Source organism: Capsella rubella, unplaced genomic scaffold (genome assembly GCF_000375325.1).
Source record: "Capsella rubella cultivar Monte Gargano unplaced genomic scaffold, Caprub1_0 scaffold_1, whole genome shotgun sequence".
Taxonomy (NCBI): Eukaryota; Viridiplantae; Streptophyta; class Magnoliopsida; order Brassicales; family Brassicaceae; genus Capsella; species Capsella rubella.
In genome coordinates, this window is record NW_006238923.1 from 8,391,501 (window position 1) to 8,409,176 (window position 17,676).

At 38.1% G+C, this 17,676-nt stretch overlaps 4 protein-coding genes across 7 annotated transcripts; 3 read left to right on the forward strand and 1 right to left on the reverse strand.

Annotated features, from left to right (window-relative positions):
• Window positions 1-60: 60 nt before the first annotated feature.
• LOC17898231 (probable alpha,alpha-trehalose-phosphate synthase [UDP-forming] 9) lies at window positions 61-3,911 on the forward strand. 2 transcript variants are annotated; one of them, XM_006306684.2, is made up of 4 exons: window positions 61-253; window positions 653-2,717; window positions 2,807-3,080; window positions 3,245-3,911. In XM_006306684.2, exons 2-4 carry the CDS (start codon window positions 730-732, stop codon window positions 3,584-3,586), a joined length of 2,604 nt encoding a protein of 867 aa, XP_006306746.1. In that variant the 5' UTR covers window positions 61-253; window positions 653-729; the 3' UTR covers window positions 3,587-3,911. The 2 variants fall into 2 exon arrangements, with proteins under 2 accessions (XP_006306746.1, XP_023632766.1); XM_023776998.1 differs by having other exon boundaries at window positions 802-2,717.
• Window positions 3,912-4,059: 148 nt separating this feature from the next.
• LOC17899794 lies at window positions 4,060-6,970 on the forward strand. Of its 2 annotated transcripts, none has more exons than XM_023776999.1 (7): window positions 4,060-4,328; window positions 4,436-4,516; window positions 4,605-4,784; window positions 5,309-5,479; window positions 5,587-5,799; window positions 5,920-5,999; window positions 6,086-6,970. In XM_023776999.1, exons 1-7 carry the CDS (start codon window positions 4,241-4,243, stop codon window positions 6,767-6,769), a joined length of 1,497 nt encoding a protein of 498 aa, XP_023632767.1. In that variant the 5' UTR covers window positions 4,060-4,240; the 3' UTR covers window positions 6,770-6,970. The 2 variants fall into 2 exon arrangements, with proteins under 2 accessions (XP_023632767.1, XP_006307309.1); XM_006307247.2 differs by having other exon boundaries at window positions 4,062-4,328; window positions 5,911-5,999.
• LOC17898941 lies at window positions 6,945-8,986 on the reverse strand. Of its 2 annotated transcripts, none has more exons than XM_006303544.2 (6): window positions 8,883-8,986; window positions 8,616-8,786; window positions 8,146-8,310; window positions 7,836-8,036; window positions 7,629-7,726; window positions 6,945-7,553 (listed from the first exon to the last, which is right to left on the reverse strand). In XM_006303544.2, exons 1-6 carry the CDS (start codon window positions 8,935-8,937, stop codon window positions 7,056-7,058), a joined length of 1,188 nt encoding a protein of 395 aa, XP_006303606.1. In that variant the 5' UTR covers window positions 8,938-8,986; the 3' UTR covers window positions 6,945-7,055. The 2 variants fall into 2 exon arrangements, with proteins under 2 accessions (XP_006303606.1, XP_023632768.1); XM_023777000.1 differs by having other exon boundaries at window positions 7,369-7,557.
• Window positions 8,987-9,255: 269 nt separating this feature from the next.
• Window positions 9,256-15,521, forward strand: LOC17898604 (AP-1 complex subunit gamma-1). Its single transcript, XM_006306681.2, has 18 exons — window positions 9,256-9,509; window positions 9,819-10,121; window positions 10,265-10,406; window positions 10,510-10,683; window positions 10,941-11,120; window positions 11,601-11,755; window positions 11,975-12,065; window positions 12,183-12,346; window positions 12,481-12,535; window positions 12,703-12,825; window positions 12,911-13,006; window positions 13,131-13,258; window positions 13,516-13,620; window positions 13,727-13,989; window positions 14,123-14,365; window positions 14,453-14,628; window positions 14,771-14,875; window positions 15,044-15,521. The coding sequence occupies exons 1-18, from the start codon at window positions 9,478-9,480 to the stop codon at window positions 15,137-15,139; spliced, it is 2,631 nt and encodes an 876-aa protein (XP_006306743.1). The 5' UTR covers window positions 9,256-9,477; the 3' UTR covers window positions 15,140-15,521.
• Window positions 15,522-17,676: the final 2,155 nt, after the last annotated feature.

A 17,676-nucleotide genomic window follows, 5' to 3' on the forward strand; every position in this document is an offset into this window, starting at 1 on the left:
GTGTATATGTTCATTTGGTATTTATGTTTATCGGTTTTTTTTTTATTTTCTTTGTCTCGCATTTATTTTATTTTTCATTTTCGATGATGCTCTCTCTCTATCCAAACTCTCTATAGCGAATGTCCCCAACGAGTCTCGAGTCCTTATCGTGAACTTTTTTTTGTAGTTCTCATCGGTTCCACGAAAGAAGACAATTTCAAAGTTTCCGTTTTTAAGCTTTTTCTCGCCGGCGATTTAGTGGTTTTTGGAGAAGGTGAGTAGCAAAAGTGTGGTTTTATTTTTTATTTTTGTGTGTGTCTGTTGGATTTTTGTGGAAAAGTTTTTGATTTTCGTTGAGTTTTCAACTGTTTCATTCATGGGTTCAGATTTAAATTGGTGTGAAAAAACGTGTTCTTGTCCTGTTTTGATGTGTTTGTTTTTGGGATCGATATGTGGTAAGAATCTCAATTTTGGGTTTTGATTTGGTCTCAGATGATTAGTTTGTGTAGCTTAATAATCCATTTCTGCACTTTCAGATTCATTCACTCGTTTTTTTTGTTTGGTTTCTGAATCATCTTTTTGCTCGCATTGTTAGTTTTTGTTTGATCATTGTTTCATCAGTTTTGGTTATGTCGAAGTTGATTTCAGTGAAATGGGTTTGTTCCTTTTTCAGATATTTGACGCTTGCAAGTGTTTAGACGCGTGTTGGCTTTGTCAAAATCAATACTTTTGCTCTTGCTTCTTCTCTCTATGGTGTCAAGATCTTGTGCAAATTTTCTAGATTTAGCATCTTGGGATTTACTGAACTTTCCTCAAACGCAGAGAGCTCTTCCTCGTGTCATGACTGTTCCTGGTATCATCTCTGAGCTGGATGGAGACTACGGGGATGGATCCTCCGATGTTAATTCTTCCAACAGCTCCCATGAGCGGAAGATTATAGTGGCTAACATGTTACCATTACAAGCTAAGAGAGATACAGAAACTGGACAGTGGTGTTTTAGCTGGGATGAAGATTCTCTCCTCTTGCAACTCAGAGATGGGTTTTCTTCGGATACGGAGTTTGTTTATATAGGATCACTTAATGCTGATATTGGTGCGAGTGAACAAGATGAAGTTTCTCAAAAGCTTCTGTTGGATTTCAATTGTGTTCCCACGTTTTTGCCTAAGGAGATGCAAGAAAAGTTCTATCTTGGTTTCTGTAAACATCACCTCTGGCCGCTTTTTCACTATATGCTTCCCATGTTCCCTGACCATGGTGATCGGTTTGACCGGCGTCTCTGGCAAGCATATGTTTCTGCAAACAAGATATTTTCAGACCGGGTGATGGAAGTCATCAATCCTGAGGAAGATTATGTTTGGATTCAGGATTATCATTTGATGGTTCTTCCCACATTCTTGAGGAAAAGATTTAACAGGATCAAGCTTGGGTTTTTCCTTCACAGTCCATTTCCATCGTCAGAAATCTACCGTACTTTGCCAGTCCGGGATGATCTTCTGAGAGGACTGTTGAACTGTGATCTCATTGGTTTCCACACATTTGATTATGCACGCCATTTTTTGTCATGCTGCAGTAGAATGCTTGGCCTTGATTATGAATCTAAGCGTGGGCACATCGGGCTTGATTACTTTGGTCGAACAGTGTATATTAAGATTCTTCCTGTTGGCATCCATATGGGTAGGCTGGAATCGGTTTTGAATCTTCCGTCAACTGCAGCGAAAATGAAAGAGATACAAGAACAGTTTAAAGGGAAAAAGTTGATTCTCGGTATCGACGACATGGACATCTTTAAAGGCATAAGCCTCAAACTTATAGCCATGGAACATCTCTTTGAGACGTATTGGCATATGCGAGGAAAACTTGTCCTGATTCAGATAGTAAACCCAGCACGGGCCTCGGGTAAGGATGTGGAAGAAGCAAAGAGGGAAACATATTCAACTGCAAAAAGGATCAATGAGCGCTATGGTTCTGTTGGTTATCAGCCAGTAATCTTGATTGATCGTCTTGTTCCCCGTTATGAGAAGACTGCTTATTATGCTATGGCAGACTGCTGCTTGGTCAATGCAGTCAGAGACGGCATGAACTTAGTTCCATATAAATATATCATTTGCAGGCAAGGGACACCAGGAATGGATAAGGCCATGGGCATTAGCCATGACTCACCCCGGACAAGCATGCTTGTCGTCTCTGAGTTTATCGGCTGCTCACCTTCATTGAGTGGTGCGATCAGGGTGAACCCATGGGATGTAGATGCTGTTGCAGAAGCGGTAAATTTAGCTCTCACCATGGGTGAGACGGAGAAGAGATTAAGGCACGAGAAGCACTATCACTATGTTAGTACTCATGATGTGGGTTATTGGGCAAAGAGCTTTATGCAGGATCTGGAAAGGGCATGCCGAGAACATTATAACAAACGTTGTTGGGGTATTGGTTTTGGCTTAAGTTTCAGAGTTTTGTCCCTGTCTCCGAGTTTTAGGAAGTTATCTATCGATCACATTGTCTCGACATACAGAACTACAGAGAGAAGGGCAATATTTTTGGACTATGACGGCACTCTCGTTCCTGAGAGCTCCATTATCAAAACCCCTAATGCTGAAGTCCTCTCTGTTCTGAAATCTCTGTGTAGAGATCCTAAAAACACTGTGTTTGTCGTCAGTGGCAGAGGATGGGAGTCTCTGAGCGACTGGCTATCTCCATGTGAAAATCTTGGTATAGCAGCTGAACACGGATACTTCATAAGGTATAAATGCTAATAACAACTGTTTCTTTCAGTTACAATTTTTGAGATGAATTTGAGCAAACTAAGACCCATTCTATATTTGGATTCAGGTGGAGTAGCAAGAAAGAGTGGGAGACTTGTTACTCGTCAGCTGATGCGGAGTGGAAGACAATGGTAGAACCGGTAATGAGATCATACATGGATGCAACCGATGGTTCTACTATAGAGTACAAAGAGAGTGCTTTGGTTTGGCATCATCAAGACGCAGATCCAGACTTTGGATCCTGCCAAGCAAAGGAGCTTCTGGATCATCTAGAGAGCGTACTCGCAAACGAGCCTGTTGTCGTCAAGAGAGGCCAACACATAGTAGAGGTCAAACCACAGGTAACAGCAGAGATCTATTTAATCCTTTTCTTTTACTTACATACAATTACTGCACCTGAGAATCTGTTAGAACTTGTTAGTAAATCAATAGTCGCATGAAGTAGATGCAAAAGCCTCATATATACCTTAATATGTGATTTAATCTGTTCTTTGTATTGATGCAGGGAGTAAGCAAAGGCCTAGCCGTGGAAAAGGTGATACACCGAATGGTAGAGGATGGGAACCCACCGGACATGGTGATGTGTATAGGAGATGACAGATCAGACGAGGACATGTTTGAGAGCATATTGAGCACAGTGACAAACCCGGACCTCCCAATGCCACCAGAGATATTTGCCTGCACGGTGGGAAGAAAACCGAGCAAAGCCAAGTACTTCTTAGACGATGTCTCCGATGTACTAAAGCTCCTAAGGGGATTAGCTGCTGCATCGAGCAGCTCGAAGCCAGAGTATCAACAAGAATCCTCCTCCATGCACACGCAAGTGGCGTTTGAGAGCATCATCTGATAACAAAGACAATGATCACTTCATTTGTCGTGTCTGTGTGAGTAACCATAACCAACATGGGAAAGGGTTGTATATGAAGGTTTAACATGATGGGACTGGTCTGTGTGATTTATTTATTTTCAAAAAAGCTTGGGAGGGTGTTTTCTTCTATCTCTCTCACTGTTGTTTTCTTTTTTTAGAATTGCAGTTTTTATCTCTTTGTATAGAGAAAGTCTTTGGTGGTTTGTAATTTATACGGAGTAACCAAAATGGACAAGTTGGCTTTGTAATTCTTTAAGCACAAGTGACATCATTTACAAAGTAAGCAGACTATGTAATTAATTAATCACCCAAAACCTTAATAGTAATTTTATTAATTGTTGCGCCGACGTTAATGGCATGACAACATGTGTCACTCTTTTATACGCCTCTCTCCGTTTTTTGTTTTTATCTCTCTCTTCTTCAACCTTTCTCCTCCTTCCTTTATTCACAAATTGTTGTCACTACTTCTGTTTCCTGCAACCATAATCTCTACCATTTTTTTTTCTTTTCTTATATTCACATTACTCGCCATTTTTTCTGCTTCTTCTCAGATATGAACTAGGGTTTTTTGTTTTTTCTCCATTCATCTTTCTCACTTTCGCTATTCGTGTCTCTGCTGAACAATCTTAAGTAATGTGTAGGCGTTTTCTGTTTCTGGGTATTCTCATTTTGCTCCTTTCTGGGTTTGTAGCTTCAGCTCCTTCTTCAACTTCACCTGCGAGTTAGTTTCTCACCCTGTTTTCGCGATGACGCTTTTTGAAAAAAAATCTGGTTTTTTTTTCGATCTTTATATAATCTTAACGAGCTTACATTTCATTCTTATTGCAGAGATTGTTAATAGCTTCATCTCGAATCATGGCATTTCCTTATTGAAATGGTTATGGTCTTTCAAAACCACCACTAAAACAGGTTTTGAGCTTTCTTCGTTGATTAAGGTTGTAACAGTGTTTGATGATTCCTGGGTTTTTTATTTCTGGGTTTTTGTTGTTTTAATCAGCGGTTCCTACGAAATCGATGGTGAAATTTGAAAATGGGTATTCAGTGGAGACGGTGTTAGACGGAAGCAAACTCGGAATCGAACCTTATTCTCTCCAGGTCTTACCCAATGGCGAGCTGCTTATCTTGGATTCTCAGAATAGTAACATTTACAAGATCGCCTCTTCATCTCTTTCCCTATGTAAGTGCCACCATCACTATAGTATCAAGCTTTCAATTTTTCAGATACATTCTCTTGGGTTTGTGTCCATTGTTAGTATATGGTACTATTGATTTCGCGTCAGACCTCGTGGATTACAATATTTGCTGATCCTCTAAGGATTTTGAATACGGATGATGAAATCAGGTTTTTTTTTTTTTGGGTGCTTTCTCTGCTTTCACGTGATAAAGAAACTATTTGCTTACCTAATCGTAGTAGCACATGGACTTTAGTATGTACAAGTTTGCTGTATATGGTAATTCAGAGATTTTAAGGTAAAAAAAGGGTTTTGAAAGTCAGGAGATTTTTCTGACGTTTTTCTTTGTTTGACAATTTTGGATGGATTCAATGGAAGTGGTCAATAATACAATCAATGTCTTACTACTCAGCATTTATCATTACACTACACGTTGTATAAATTTGATTGTGGTATTTGTATATTCATAGAAAACCAAGTAGTAGATGGATTTTTGAGCTACAGAGTGTAATTCTTGGAACAATGGCAGATAGCAGACCGAGGCTGGTTACTGGCTCCCCTGAAGGATATCCGGGTCATGTGGATGGGAGATTAAGAGACGCGAGGTTGAACAATCCCAAGGGAATCACGGTGGATGATAGAGGAAATATCTATGTTGCAGACACTGTGAACAATGCTATCAGGAAGATCAGTGAAGCAGGTAATTTTTTGTCAGTTGTTTTCTGGTTTTGCCATTTGGACAAATGTTGGTTGTTTATATATTGAGGTAAGAATTGGTATTAAGAAAGAAAGACAATGCAATGGCAGGAGTCACAACCATTGCTGGAGGGAAAATGGTTCGTGGGGGAGGTCATGTGGATGGTCCGAGTGAAGATGCAAAGTTTTCAAATGATTTTGATGTTGTTTATCTCGGAAGCAGTTGTTCCTTGCTAGTCATTGACCGAGGAAACCAAGCCATCAGAGAGATTCAACTCCATTTTGACGACTGTGCTGATCAGTATGGAAGTGGCTTTCCTCTTGGTAATATCTACATATCAAAATCCTTGGGTTGTTGCCTTTTTCATCCTTCAATCATGTCTATTCCCGTTACTCTTTAAGGTATACCTATGATTCAGTGCTTTAATATTGCAGGGATTGCAGTTCTTGTAGCGGCAGGTTTCTTTGGCTATATGCTGGCTTTGTTGCAACGTAGGCTCAGTTCTATCGTTTCATATCATACTGTGAGTGTACAATCGCATCTAAATATTTTTCTCTTCTGCTCCCCTATGATGGCTACAACCAACCTTTCTGCATGCTGTGTTACTAGGATCAAGAACTATTTGAAGCTGCTCCTGATCAAGGGACTATAAAACCGGTCAGGCCACCTTTGATTCCATCCGGAGATGAGGAAGAAAACCAAGAAGAAAGCTTCATTGGAACATTGCGGATATTCATTTTGAATGCTTGGGTGTTTACTGCGGAGCTGTTCACTGGAATGTTTCCTAGTCTCAGAAAGAAGCAGACAGTCACCTTTAACTTCAACCATCAAGAAACAAAGAATTCTGCTTTTAGCACAACTTCATGGCCAGTTCAAGAGAGCTTTGTTATACAAAACAAAGATGAACCACCTCCAATCGAGTCCAGGAACCCCACTCCCAGAAAAATTTATCCTTTCATGTCCAAAGATGCAACAGAGAAAATGCAACAGCTGCGCCAAAGCCGTGCCTTGTACAGAAGCTTGGATGCCGAATTCCTTCAGGAGCAGCAGCAACAGAAACATCGGCAGCATCATCACAGGCATCACTCAACGATCCCACACACTCTTTATGAGCGCAGCAACGAGAAGACTAATGAGATCGTGTTTGGGCCAGGCCAGGAGCAAGACCACAGGCGTGTGGCAGCAGCAGCTACTGCTAAGTCGACAGAGTCTGGAGAACAGATGAATACTCATCAGAATATTCACTACAGAGCTCACCAATTTGTGAGTTACCCATATGGATACTATTCATAGACATGAGAAGTTACTTAATATGATAGTAGTAGCAATTGGGAATCAGGTATAGCTATTTTGATATTTGTTGAGAAGGCACATAAAGGGATTTGGGTATTTAGATCTCTCTTCTTGTAAGAAAAACACAAAAGTTTATAATCCTTCTTCGGTGGTGTAAAGAAAAAAAGATGAGCACTTCAATAAGAAATTTTTTTTTTGCAACTCCACCAAACTTTGAATGTCAAATATTACATTTACAAAAGATATATATTACATACTTTCTCTGCCATGTGCTTTGAACTGGAAGCTACTCAGCAGATGAAGAACCACGAGCTGCAGCATTCTTTGAAAATCCTTCAACCTGAACCTTTATAATGTCATCTATAGTTCCACGAGGAAGAGACAAACTAGTGTCTGTCTCTTCAGTGTTGGTTTCTTGTTCATCATCAAAGCTTATTAGGTCCTTAAGATCATCAGACGGTTTCAATGAAAGCGGCGGCTTTGGGTCGCTGCAACCTGGACTATCGGGATCAGACACAGAGCTTGAGTTGTCTAAAATAGCTACATTATTGGGTTGACACAAGAAGAAAAGGCTAGAAACCATCGAACTAACTAATCTACTTAGGGCAGAATACATGAGGGAAAGGTGAGATATGATCATCATAACTACTCTACTTAGTACTGAATAAACGGTGGATCCAGCAACTCGGTAACTAACGTAGGAGAAGAAGATCAGAACTTGTTCCCCCAATTTGGTTAGGAGAAGCTTCCATGTCATGATGAACGAGAGGTGGTTCCCTTCTTCCTGTCTATAAAGATTGGTTAAGAGATCTTATATGTTGATTATACACTAAATGTGACAATAGATATAAGAACTTACATGACGAATGATGTAAGGGCGAACAGCAAATCCAATGGCTACCCCGAGAAAGCATGAAAGGACGATCCCCATTGACCAAAGAGAGTATGTCCCTAAATCTGAAATAGAAAAAGAACAATAGTTGAAGTTTAAGCACAATGTATCAGGTGTTCAAAAAAAAGCACAATGTATCAAATATACAAAATGATTACTTATTAACAGACATACTAGAATGAGAGCTTTTGAGACAATCCTCCTCCTTTAGATTTATCTGGCGAACCATTTGGCTTCCATGGTCAGAAACAAGCAAACAACATCTTTGAGGAACAAAAGTTATCTCGAAATCTGGAGAGAAAGTTGCATTCTGTGCAGGTCCATCTCTGTGTCCAAATTCCTGTGAGATCCCTCCAGCAATGGTGGTTACATAACCTACAACGAGCATTAAAGCAAAGGGATAATCAAAACAACTAACTCAAGATTAGGCAGTAACAACATGCACTAGAGCAAAGGGATACAAGAAATGGATGAAAACAAACACCTGAAGAGCTGATCTTGCGTATAGCTTTATTGCTCCTATCAGCAACATACACATTGCCTTTCGCATCGATAGCAAAACCATGGGGTTTGTTGAACCGGCTGTTACCAGCTTTACCATCTAGATGGCCCGAAGTCCCATCGCCAGCAAACCGGTTTATCACACTATCTGCACACAGACACACACACATACTCCAAATGAGCTCAAACTTCAATTGAAAGAAAGGTAACAAAATAATTCGAAAAGTTTCACTTATAGATAGTAAAATTTAGAACTATCCTTTCATACACATACTAGTATTGCGTGGCTTTGGATTATAATTTGCAGACTAGGCAAGCAATCAAAAGTTATAAACCCGAAACATTTACTTATGCATCATCCATGATTTTATTACTCATATACAAAAGACAATGATAATGATCCGATCCATAGATTATACAAAAGAGTGAGTGTCTTTGTGTGTGTTTTATTACCGACGGACACAGGAAAGGAAGTAGTGTAGAAGGAACTGCCGGAAGAATCAAGGACGATCAGATTAGAAGATCCTGGTAAAGCATGAATCGTGTATGGATTCAGACCAGACTTGTGGCCGTCGACCACCGTCGTAACTTCGTACCCATCTTCTAAAACTTTCTTAGCACGCACTGTAACAAAAATAAAATAAAAAAATACAGGAAAATATAAAATCCGAACTTTGGGTTTGGAAATTCAACTGAATTAACAGATTTGAAAGGACATACCTAGATTGAAAACGACGAACAAGAAGAGAGACACGGACAAAAATCCCCAAGCCATGTCGGAATCGAGAAGTGGAAGCGAAAGCGACTGTGTTGTTGTTACTTAATTTTGCGGCATAGCATCTTTAAAGTTTTTAAAGAAGACTTGCCCAAGTACAATGGGATAGGGACAGAAAAATACGATGTCGTTTAGCATAAATGAAAGTCGTTAATTTTAAGTAGTTTCTTTGACCCAAAGGATTTATTAGCCCAAGCTCGGCCCAATAAATGTTTTAGTATTACTCACGAAAACGTCGCCGTTTTCTGGATGTAAATGGAAGTCATGTTATACAACGCATTTAATTTGGTAATTTTGGCTTACGAAGACTGAGAGAAGAAAAAAGAAAAAAAAAATAAGCATCGTCCATCGAGATCCAAATCCTCAGTTTCTTTTTCATCTCTCTTCGTATTCTTTGATCAGCTACTCCGAACTCCGGTAACGGATTTGTACAATCCCGGCGGCGAAATTATCCTGCCAGGCTAAGTTTTCATTTTCTTCAGATTCCTTGTAAAGTTTCCGGTGAGGACCAAAGGTCCAACTCTTTGAACATCCCAAATCATGAATCCCTTTTCTTCTGGTACTCGTCTAAGGTAAATTGGATTCTCTTCTTTTTACCTTTCTCGCTTCTGTTTTAGGTTTTTTAGTGTTTGATCAGCTCATAGATGAATTTTGATAGAACATGTATGAGTGAAAGAAGGATTGAGCTTCATTCATTTGATGATTAAATTCTGATTTAAGGTTTTTTTTTATTAGCCTGTGTCTCGAAAGGATTTTGGTTTTAGGTGTTTCTGATCCTCTAGCTTATTATGTTTCTATTGGGAATTTATAGTGGGAGTTCAATCAGTTTGAATTATTGTATATGATTCTGAAGTTATGGGGAACGTTTGAATGTGATTCAGGGACATGATCCGTGCCATAAGAGCATGCAAAACAGCTGCGGAGGAGCGAGCTGTTGTAAGAAAAGAGTGTGCTGATATCCGAGCATTAATTAATGAAGACGACCCGCACGATAGGCACAGGAACCTTGCGAAACTCATGTTCATACACATGCTGGGTTACCCGACTCACTTTGGGCAGATGGAGTGCTTGAAGCTAATTGCATCTCCTGGTTTTCCAGAGAAGAGGATTGGATATCTTGGCCTAATGTTGCTTCTTGATGAGAGACAAGAAGTGTTGATGCTTGTCACCAATTCGTTAAAACAGTATCCTTACTAGCTCTTAGTATTAATCTTATTACCTAGTCCTAAATTAAACAAATTGATTCTAGGTTGCATTGCTGTGATGGGAATTCAGGAGGGAAATGTTGTAATAGATTTGTGCCAGTTTAACCTTAAGTCACAAGCAGAGATCTTAATCACTCGAACCAGTACGTTGTAGGATTGGCTCTCTGTGCTTTAGGGAACATTTGTTCAGCGGAAATGGCTCGTGATCTTGCGCCAGAAGTTGAAAGATTAATCCAGTTTCGTGACCCTAATATTCGAAAGAAGGTGAAGTGTTTTCTAGTTCATCATCAGTGTCTGCTGGAGTTTAGTCGCTGTTTTTTTTTTGTTCCTTCATTACTTTAACCATTTATTGTTGTATTATATGCAGGCAGCACTTTGCTCTACTAGAATAGTAAGGAAAGTTCCAGATCTTGCTGAAAACTTTGTAAACGCTGCTGCTTCCTTGCTTAAAGAAAAGCATCATGGGGTTCTTATAACAGGAGTTCAACTTTGTTATGAATTATGCTTAATTAATGATGAAGCCTTAGAGTACTTCAGAAAGGTAGGCCAATAATATTATACAGACCACTCTACTTTGCATACAGGAGTGTCGGTGTAATCTAATTGGATATATTGAACATGCATACATGAGCCTGCTATATTACCTTACCTATATGATGTTTTTGTCTACTATATGTGCTAATATGTCTCCTGCAATAACGTCCAATTTCTGTTGTATTCACTTATTAATAGATCACTATGCTAAAATGAAGTTGACAGTCTTTTTGACGAACCCTTTTCTTTGTTTTGTCTCTACAGAAATGTACAGAGGGAGTGATAAAAACTTTGAGGGATATTACTAATAGCGCATATCAGCCTGAGTATGATGTTGCAGGGATCACAGACCCTTTTCTTCACATACGGTTACTCAGACTCCTGCGTGTTTTAGGCCAGGGTGACGCTGATGCTAGTGATTTGATGACTGATATACTTGCCCAGGTTAGTCATAGTTTAGCAAGTGATTGTGGATATGGTTGACCATCTTCATATTTGCTATGTAATTCCTTTTGTTACACATGAACTTTTTTTTTTTTTTTCTCAGTTGCCTACTTGCCTTACATCTTTTTCGGAAAAATGTTGCAGCAAAAAAAGAATGTTGTAATAAAACTATACTTATGTTCTGTGATTCTGTTAAATTATAGCAGAAGGGAGAAAAAAAATTGTTTAGTTGATAGGGATGATGGGCTATCATACTCTTTGGTAGATACAAGACTTCCGGGTAGAATTCTCCCTCTTTTGATGCCAGCTGTGGTTTTCATAGCGAGTTGTATGTGGCCATTTAAGTCTGTAGGTTGTGCCAATCCCTTATGTTACATGCGTTGCTGTGGAAATCTTTTGAGTTCAGAGTCAGGATCTACTGTATGTTACTTTGTTATGCTGAAAGATATCTTTATTCTAGTTGGTTTCATGCTATTGTAGGTGGCAACAAAAACGGAATCAAACAAAAACGCAGGGAATGCCGTACTCTATGAATGTGTTGAAACAATCATGGCCATTGAAGACACCAGTAGCTTGCGTGTGCTGGCTATCAATATCTTGGGAAGATTCTTATCCAACCGCGACAATAACATCAGGTTCAACCTCCTTCACCTCAATCATATCGTATTATATGCTTATAATAGATATATCTTGCTTGTGTTTTCTTCCGTCTGTCATCTTTCTTTGGATTTGCTTAACTCTATGAAGTACACTATGCTTTTGTTACCAGCCAGCGTTTCCTTTTCCAGTCTTAGTTTTGTTTTTCTTTAACATGCTGCATTCCCTTATGGCATTCATTCTTTCGTTTGTCTCAGATATGTTGCATTAAACATGCTGATGAAAGCAATTACCTTTGATGATCAAGCAGTGCAAAGGCACAGAGTTACAATTTTGGAATGTGTTAAGGTATTGTGTTTATTATTACTAGAAAAATATATTAAACAATGTTAACTGCTAAGTAATCGATGTCTTAGAGAAGTAAAAAAATTGCTCATTTGGTTTCTGTTTCCATCAACAATTTAGGACCCAGATGCTTCTATTCGGAAAAGAGCTCTTGAGCTTGTCACTCTTTTGGTGAATGAGAATAATGTCACACAACTGACAAAGGAGCTAATTGATTATTTGGAAATCAGTGACGAAGATTTTAAGGAAGATCTCAGTGCAAAAATTTGTTTTATCGTTGAAAAGTAAGTATTTGTATCTAAGAAAGTGAAGAACTGCTTACTCTGACTCATGTCATGTGGGATTTGGGGGTGAGGAGGAATGGAAGTTTATTGTGAATGTAATTTTTGTTGACTTGTTAACAATTATGATAATGTAGGTTTTCTCCAGAAAAACTATGGTACATTGATCAGATGCTCAAGGTTCTGTGTGAGGTACGAATTCAAATGCGAAACACTTTTTCCTCTGTTTTAACGCGTTACCAGTTTATGGCACTCTTGGAAATTGTTCTTTGAGTTTATATCTGTTAAGCCAATTTCAAAATTCAAAATGCATTTTTTGTATCTGTCGTAACCTAATGTCATCTATTCCATGTTAGTAGGCTGGAAAGTTTGTGAAAGATGATGTGTGGCATGCACTTATTGTTGTCATCAGCAATGCATCAGAGCTACATGGATATACAGTTAGGGCATTATACAAAGCAGTCTTGATATATTCGGAACAGGTAGCTACTTTGTAATGTTAGATTGTGTTTAGTCTTCAATCAGTTGTAACTCTTCCTAATATTGTCTCGTTGAGACTATAACCAGGAGACTCTTGTTCGAGTGGCGGTATGGTGCATTGGGGAATATGGTGATCTGTTGGTTAACAATGTGGGGATGCTTGGTATTGAAGATCCAATAACGGTGAGCATCACAGTGGCAGTCTTAATTCATTATTTTCTCCCTGATTAATATGCAGATGCTTTTGCTTTTGGGATTTTTGGTGGTTTAAAAAAGGGTGTAATGAGTATTTGTCTGCCTTGAACAGGTAACGGAATCTGATGCAGTGGACGTTATCGAGGATGCCATTACTCGCCATAACTCAGATTCGACTACAAAAGCGATGGCATTGGTTGCTCTACTGAAGCTGTCATCCCGCTTTCCTTCTATTTCAGAGTATGTTCAAGTTTGTTCAACTTCATTGTGCTAATCTGTTTTTATCTCAACTTGTTCATCTGATATCTGCACTTATCCGTTTTCAACTCTTTGCAAAATGCATATGCGCACTGAGTATATTAATAATGGATTTTTGGTTGTCTACCAGAACTGTAGCGCGTTACCTTCTGAAAAAGGATTACAAATTTATTATACCCTGTACATCCTGTCCTCAACTCTGATTTAGTAATTAAACATTTCTTTAATTTCAATGGCAGGAGAATTAAAGACATAATTGTGAAGCAGAAAGGAAGCATTCTCCTTGAAATGCAGCAGAGAGCAATTGAATACAATTCTATAGTTGACAGGCATAAAAATATCAGGTGGTTAATGAATTCCCTTGTTCCTCTCTTCCTCGTCTATTTTCTAGAGTAATTGTTCATGTTTGGTCTCCCTCAAGGCTCATGACCAAAGTATGTGTGCATATAGATCTTCTCTGGTTGAGAGAATGCCGGTACTGGATGAGGCTACTTTTAATGTGAGGAGGGCCGGCTCTTTTCCAGCATCAGCTTCAACAGGGGCCAAGCCTTCAGTTAGTCTTCCAAATGGTTTTGAGAAACCTGCTGTTGCTCCTCTTGTGGACTTGCTAGACCTGGATTCTGACGATATCCTGGCTGCACCTAGTTCATCTGGTGCAGATTTCCTTCAGGATCTTCTCGGTGTTGACTTAGGATCATCGTCATCACAATCTGGTTAGTTCTTTGACGTGTCTACAACTGTTGCTTTCTTTTTATGGCGCGCTCACTTTTTCTATGCAACTGTTCCTACTTCCTTACAAGACGATAACTCATATTTGGCCTTTCCTTTTTCTATGCAATGTTTTAGGTGCAACTCAGGGTCCAAAAGCCGGCACAGATCTGTTACTGGATATTCTATCAATTGGAACACCTTCTCCTGCACAAAACAGCGCATCATCTATTGATTTCTTATCAACAGCTGACATTAACAATAATACCTCAAATGCGTTAGACACACTTTCTTCACCAGTTCCACCTCAGATAGCAACGACTGCGTCCACCGGTATGTTTGATTTATTAGATGGTCTTTCTCCAAGCCCATCGAAGGAAGGTAAGGAAAAGTCTTGACCTTAAAAAACTATACAATCAATGAAACTCTTTTACAAAGATCAATAACAAGCTTTCCTCATTATCGCAGCAACCAATGGTCCAGCATATCCATCTATTGTTGCATACGAGAGCAGCTCCTTGAAGATTGAGTTTACTTTCTCAAAGCCACCAGAGAATCCGCAAACGACAAATGTACAGGCTACATTTATTAATTTATCTCCCAATACTTTCACAGATTTCATCTTCCAGGCTGCTGTTCCAAAGGTCATTTTATCTAACTTCTTTTTGCTTTTTTTTCTCCTTTTTTATTCCTCTTTCCCCTAATCAAAAATGGACTATCTGTCTTGACAACTGTCCAGTTTTCAAATTTTCCTTTAATATTCTCTTTCTTTTGGGTAACTTCCAGTTTCTCCAGCTGCACTTGGATCCAGCTAGCAGTAACACACTCCCGGCGAGCGGCAATGGTAACATCACCCAGAATCTAAAAGTCACTAACAGCCAGCATGGGAAGGTATGCACATTCTTTGTTCGCCTTCCTATCTTAATTTGTCTTCAATATTCCATGCTCTGCATTGCTGTATAGCACTTTCATGATCCACAACATAACTGTTCTCACATAAAGATAGGCTGAGCCTGTGGATTCAGAGACTTAGCAGTCAAAGGTTTTTGTTTATGGCAGAAATCCCTTGTGATGCGGATGAGGATTGGGTACAAACTGGATGGAAAAGATGTATTAGAGGAAGGACAAGTCAGCAACTTCCCTCGCGGGTTGTGAACCAATGAATCAGCCATTGTATTTTTAGCATAAGGACTTGAGTGTTTATTTTCATCAACCCAACTGAAAAAGAAAGACAAGTCTTGCCCAAGCCGTTGATGCAGCAAAAGCAGCTTTCTCCTTCCAATTTTTTTCATCCGTTTCCTGAAACAAAATACTTTGGCCTTTGTTTGGGATTTGAGGTTCTTGGGGTTTCGTTTTTGTACAAAAGGTTTCGATGTCTAGAGTCGGAAAGTGATCAAGGAAGCTAAGTTTGACTCTTTTGTGTCTGAGAAATGTGATTCATACCCCATGACGTATCTCAACTACAGTTACAAGCTTGGTCTTGCAAAGGAAGAAAAAGTTTTGGATTTTGGATATTGATAGTTCGCATTTGTTACAAGTCTTGCTTGATAACAACATTTCTCTTGTTTGAAACTAATTCTATTTCTATTTTTCTGGTAGAAACGCCTTGGTACTGACATAAAGACAGACATTCGAACATGTGCTGTATACGGTTTTACCAAATAAATTAATAGATAGATGTTGATTTTGATTTGGTTGGATATGATTTTGACGACAACCTGTGACTAGAGAGATCATCGTGACGTAATTATTTCGAAGACAACTATAGGGATGAGGCATTGTGTGAGATTTCTTCACCTAAACTCACCCCTAAATTACAACTTATGATGGGTCAAATCGTTATTTTTGCGTACAAATAATAATTTCATCCCATTTTTGTACACTCTTCTAAAACATCCCATATAATACAACAATATCACTCTAACATATAGCAATATCACTGATTAGAGGGTTGTAGAACAAATTTTGATTAAACATCCCACCATATCACTCTAACATCATCAAAGAACAAAGTTTATTACCCTCAACACACAAAGAGAGAGGAAGAGAGATTCAGCCACAATTTATACTAGTACTTTAATTAAAATGATATTTTTGTAAAAATCTGAACTAAATATCTACTGATATTCCATATTTTGTTTTTAACATATACCTGAAATTTTAATAGTTGGAAGATATATCCAGGACTTGATAGTTGTTATACATACAATTTTGAAATAAAATATAGAGATAAATGTGAAAGGAATATATATATTATTTCTTTGTCGGTAAAAACTATTTTGAAAATCTGGTTTGTTGAATTAACATATTTGAAAGCATCGTTAAGCCTTAAACAAGTTCAAATCAACATTTTCTCAGTCATATCAAAACTTGACGAAGTAAAACAATTAATCATGGATCTCAAGCTAGAGAAACTCTTGAACGATTCAAAAGAGGGTCATTCTCAGGTTCGCCTCTAGTTAGCTTGGGTTTTAAAATCGTCATCGCTAATTTCTAATATCTTTGAACATATTGTATTTTACCGTTGAAATAATAAACAAGTTCCAACTCATGAAAGAACATAGAGGAAATAGCCATCATACAACATATTTTTCAAAATATAGTTTACTGCAATTGAAAGAGAATTCTACTTGGTGCACAATTGATATATTGAATAAGTGCAAAGGGAGAACGACATTCTTTTTTCTTTTGGTTAGGAGTTAATTTTTATCTCTTATGGTTTATATTCCAATTTTCATCATTTTGCGCATCTATTTTATTTTCATTTACATCTATCTATATGATAATATTAATTTGTAAGAAAATATATCGACTCTTTTTGAATCTGGAGAACATAATTTTTTGGATAATACATACACCAATATACATATATTGTGTTGCTAAGTCACATTTTCCCCATTACTTATCCTGCATATTGCTACGTAATTCTCCATTAATTTCCTTAACATTTTATACTACCACAAAATAGTATCTAGTAATAATAGCGGTTGGTGACATAAGACATTTATAAATATATTTGGCTTTTGTTTGGGATTTGAGTTTTTGTGATTTTTTGTACAAAAAGTCCCATATTTGGCGTCGGAAAGTGATCAGAAAAATGAGTTTGTCTATCTCGTGTCTAAAACTTTGAAAGATATGCGATTCATAGCCATAATATATCTACTGCATCATGTGATTAATAACCATGTTGTATCATATTTATTATCTACTACAGTTGCAACTTCGCCTTGCAAAAAAAGAAAAGTTTTGTGAAATCTAAATATTGGATATACATTATTTTAAAGTTTAGTTTGATCAATACATATCATTTTATTTGAAGCCCAATTCTAATTCTGGTGATAGAAACTGCCTAGTACCGACATAGAAACAGTAGAACATGTGATTTATATGATTTTACCAAATAGTGGATAATCAATTGATTTGTTGGATATTAATTTGAAGACAACTTGTGACTTGAGAAATCATCGTTGACGTTAATTATTACAAAGACAACTATGGAGAAGCTCATCTTTGAGAGTTCCTCACCTAACTCACTCCAATGCTCTTTTTGGAGAATAATACAAAATTATGGGTCATCATTATTTTTTGCCTACCAATAATGATTCCATCCCATTTTTGGATACTCTTTTAAAACCCCACAAGAGAAAATCATATATTTGACTTCACTTTTTTAAATACTTGTCCCCTCACAT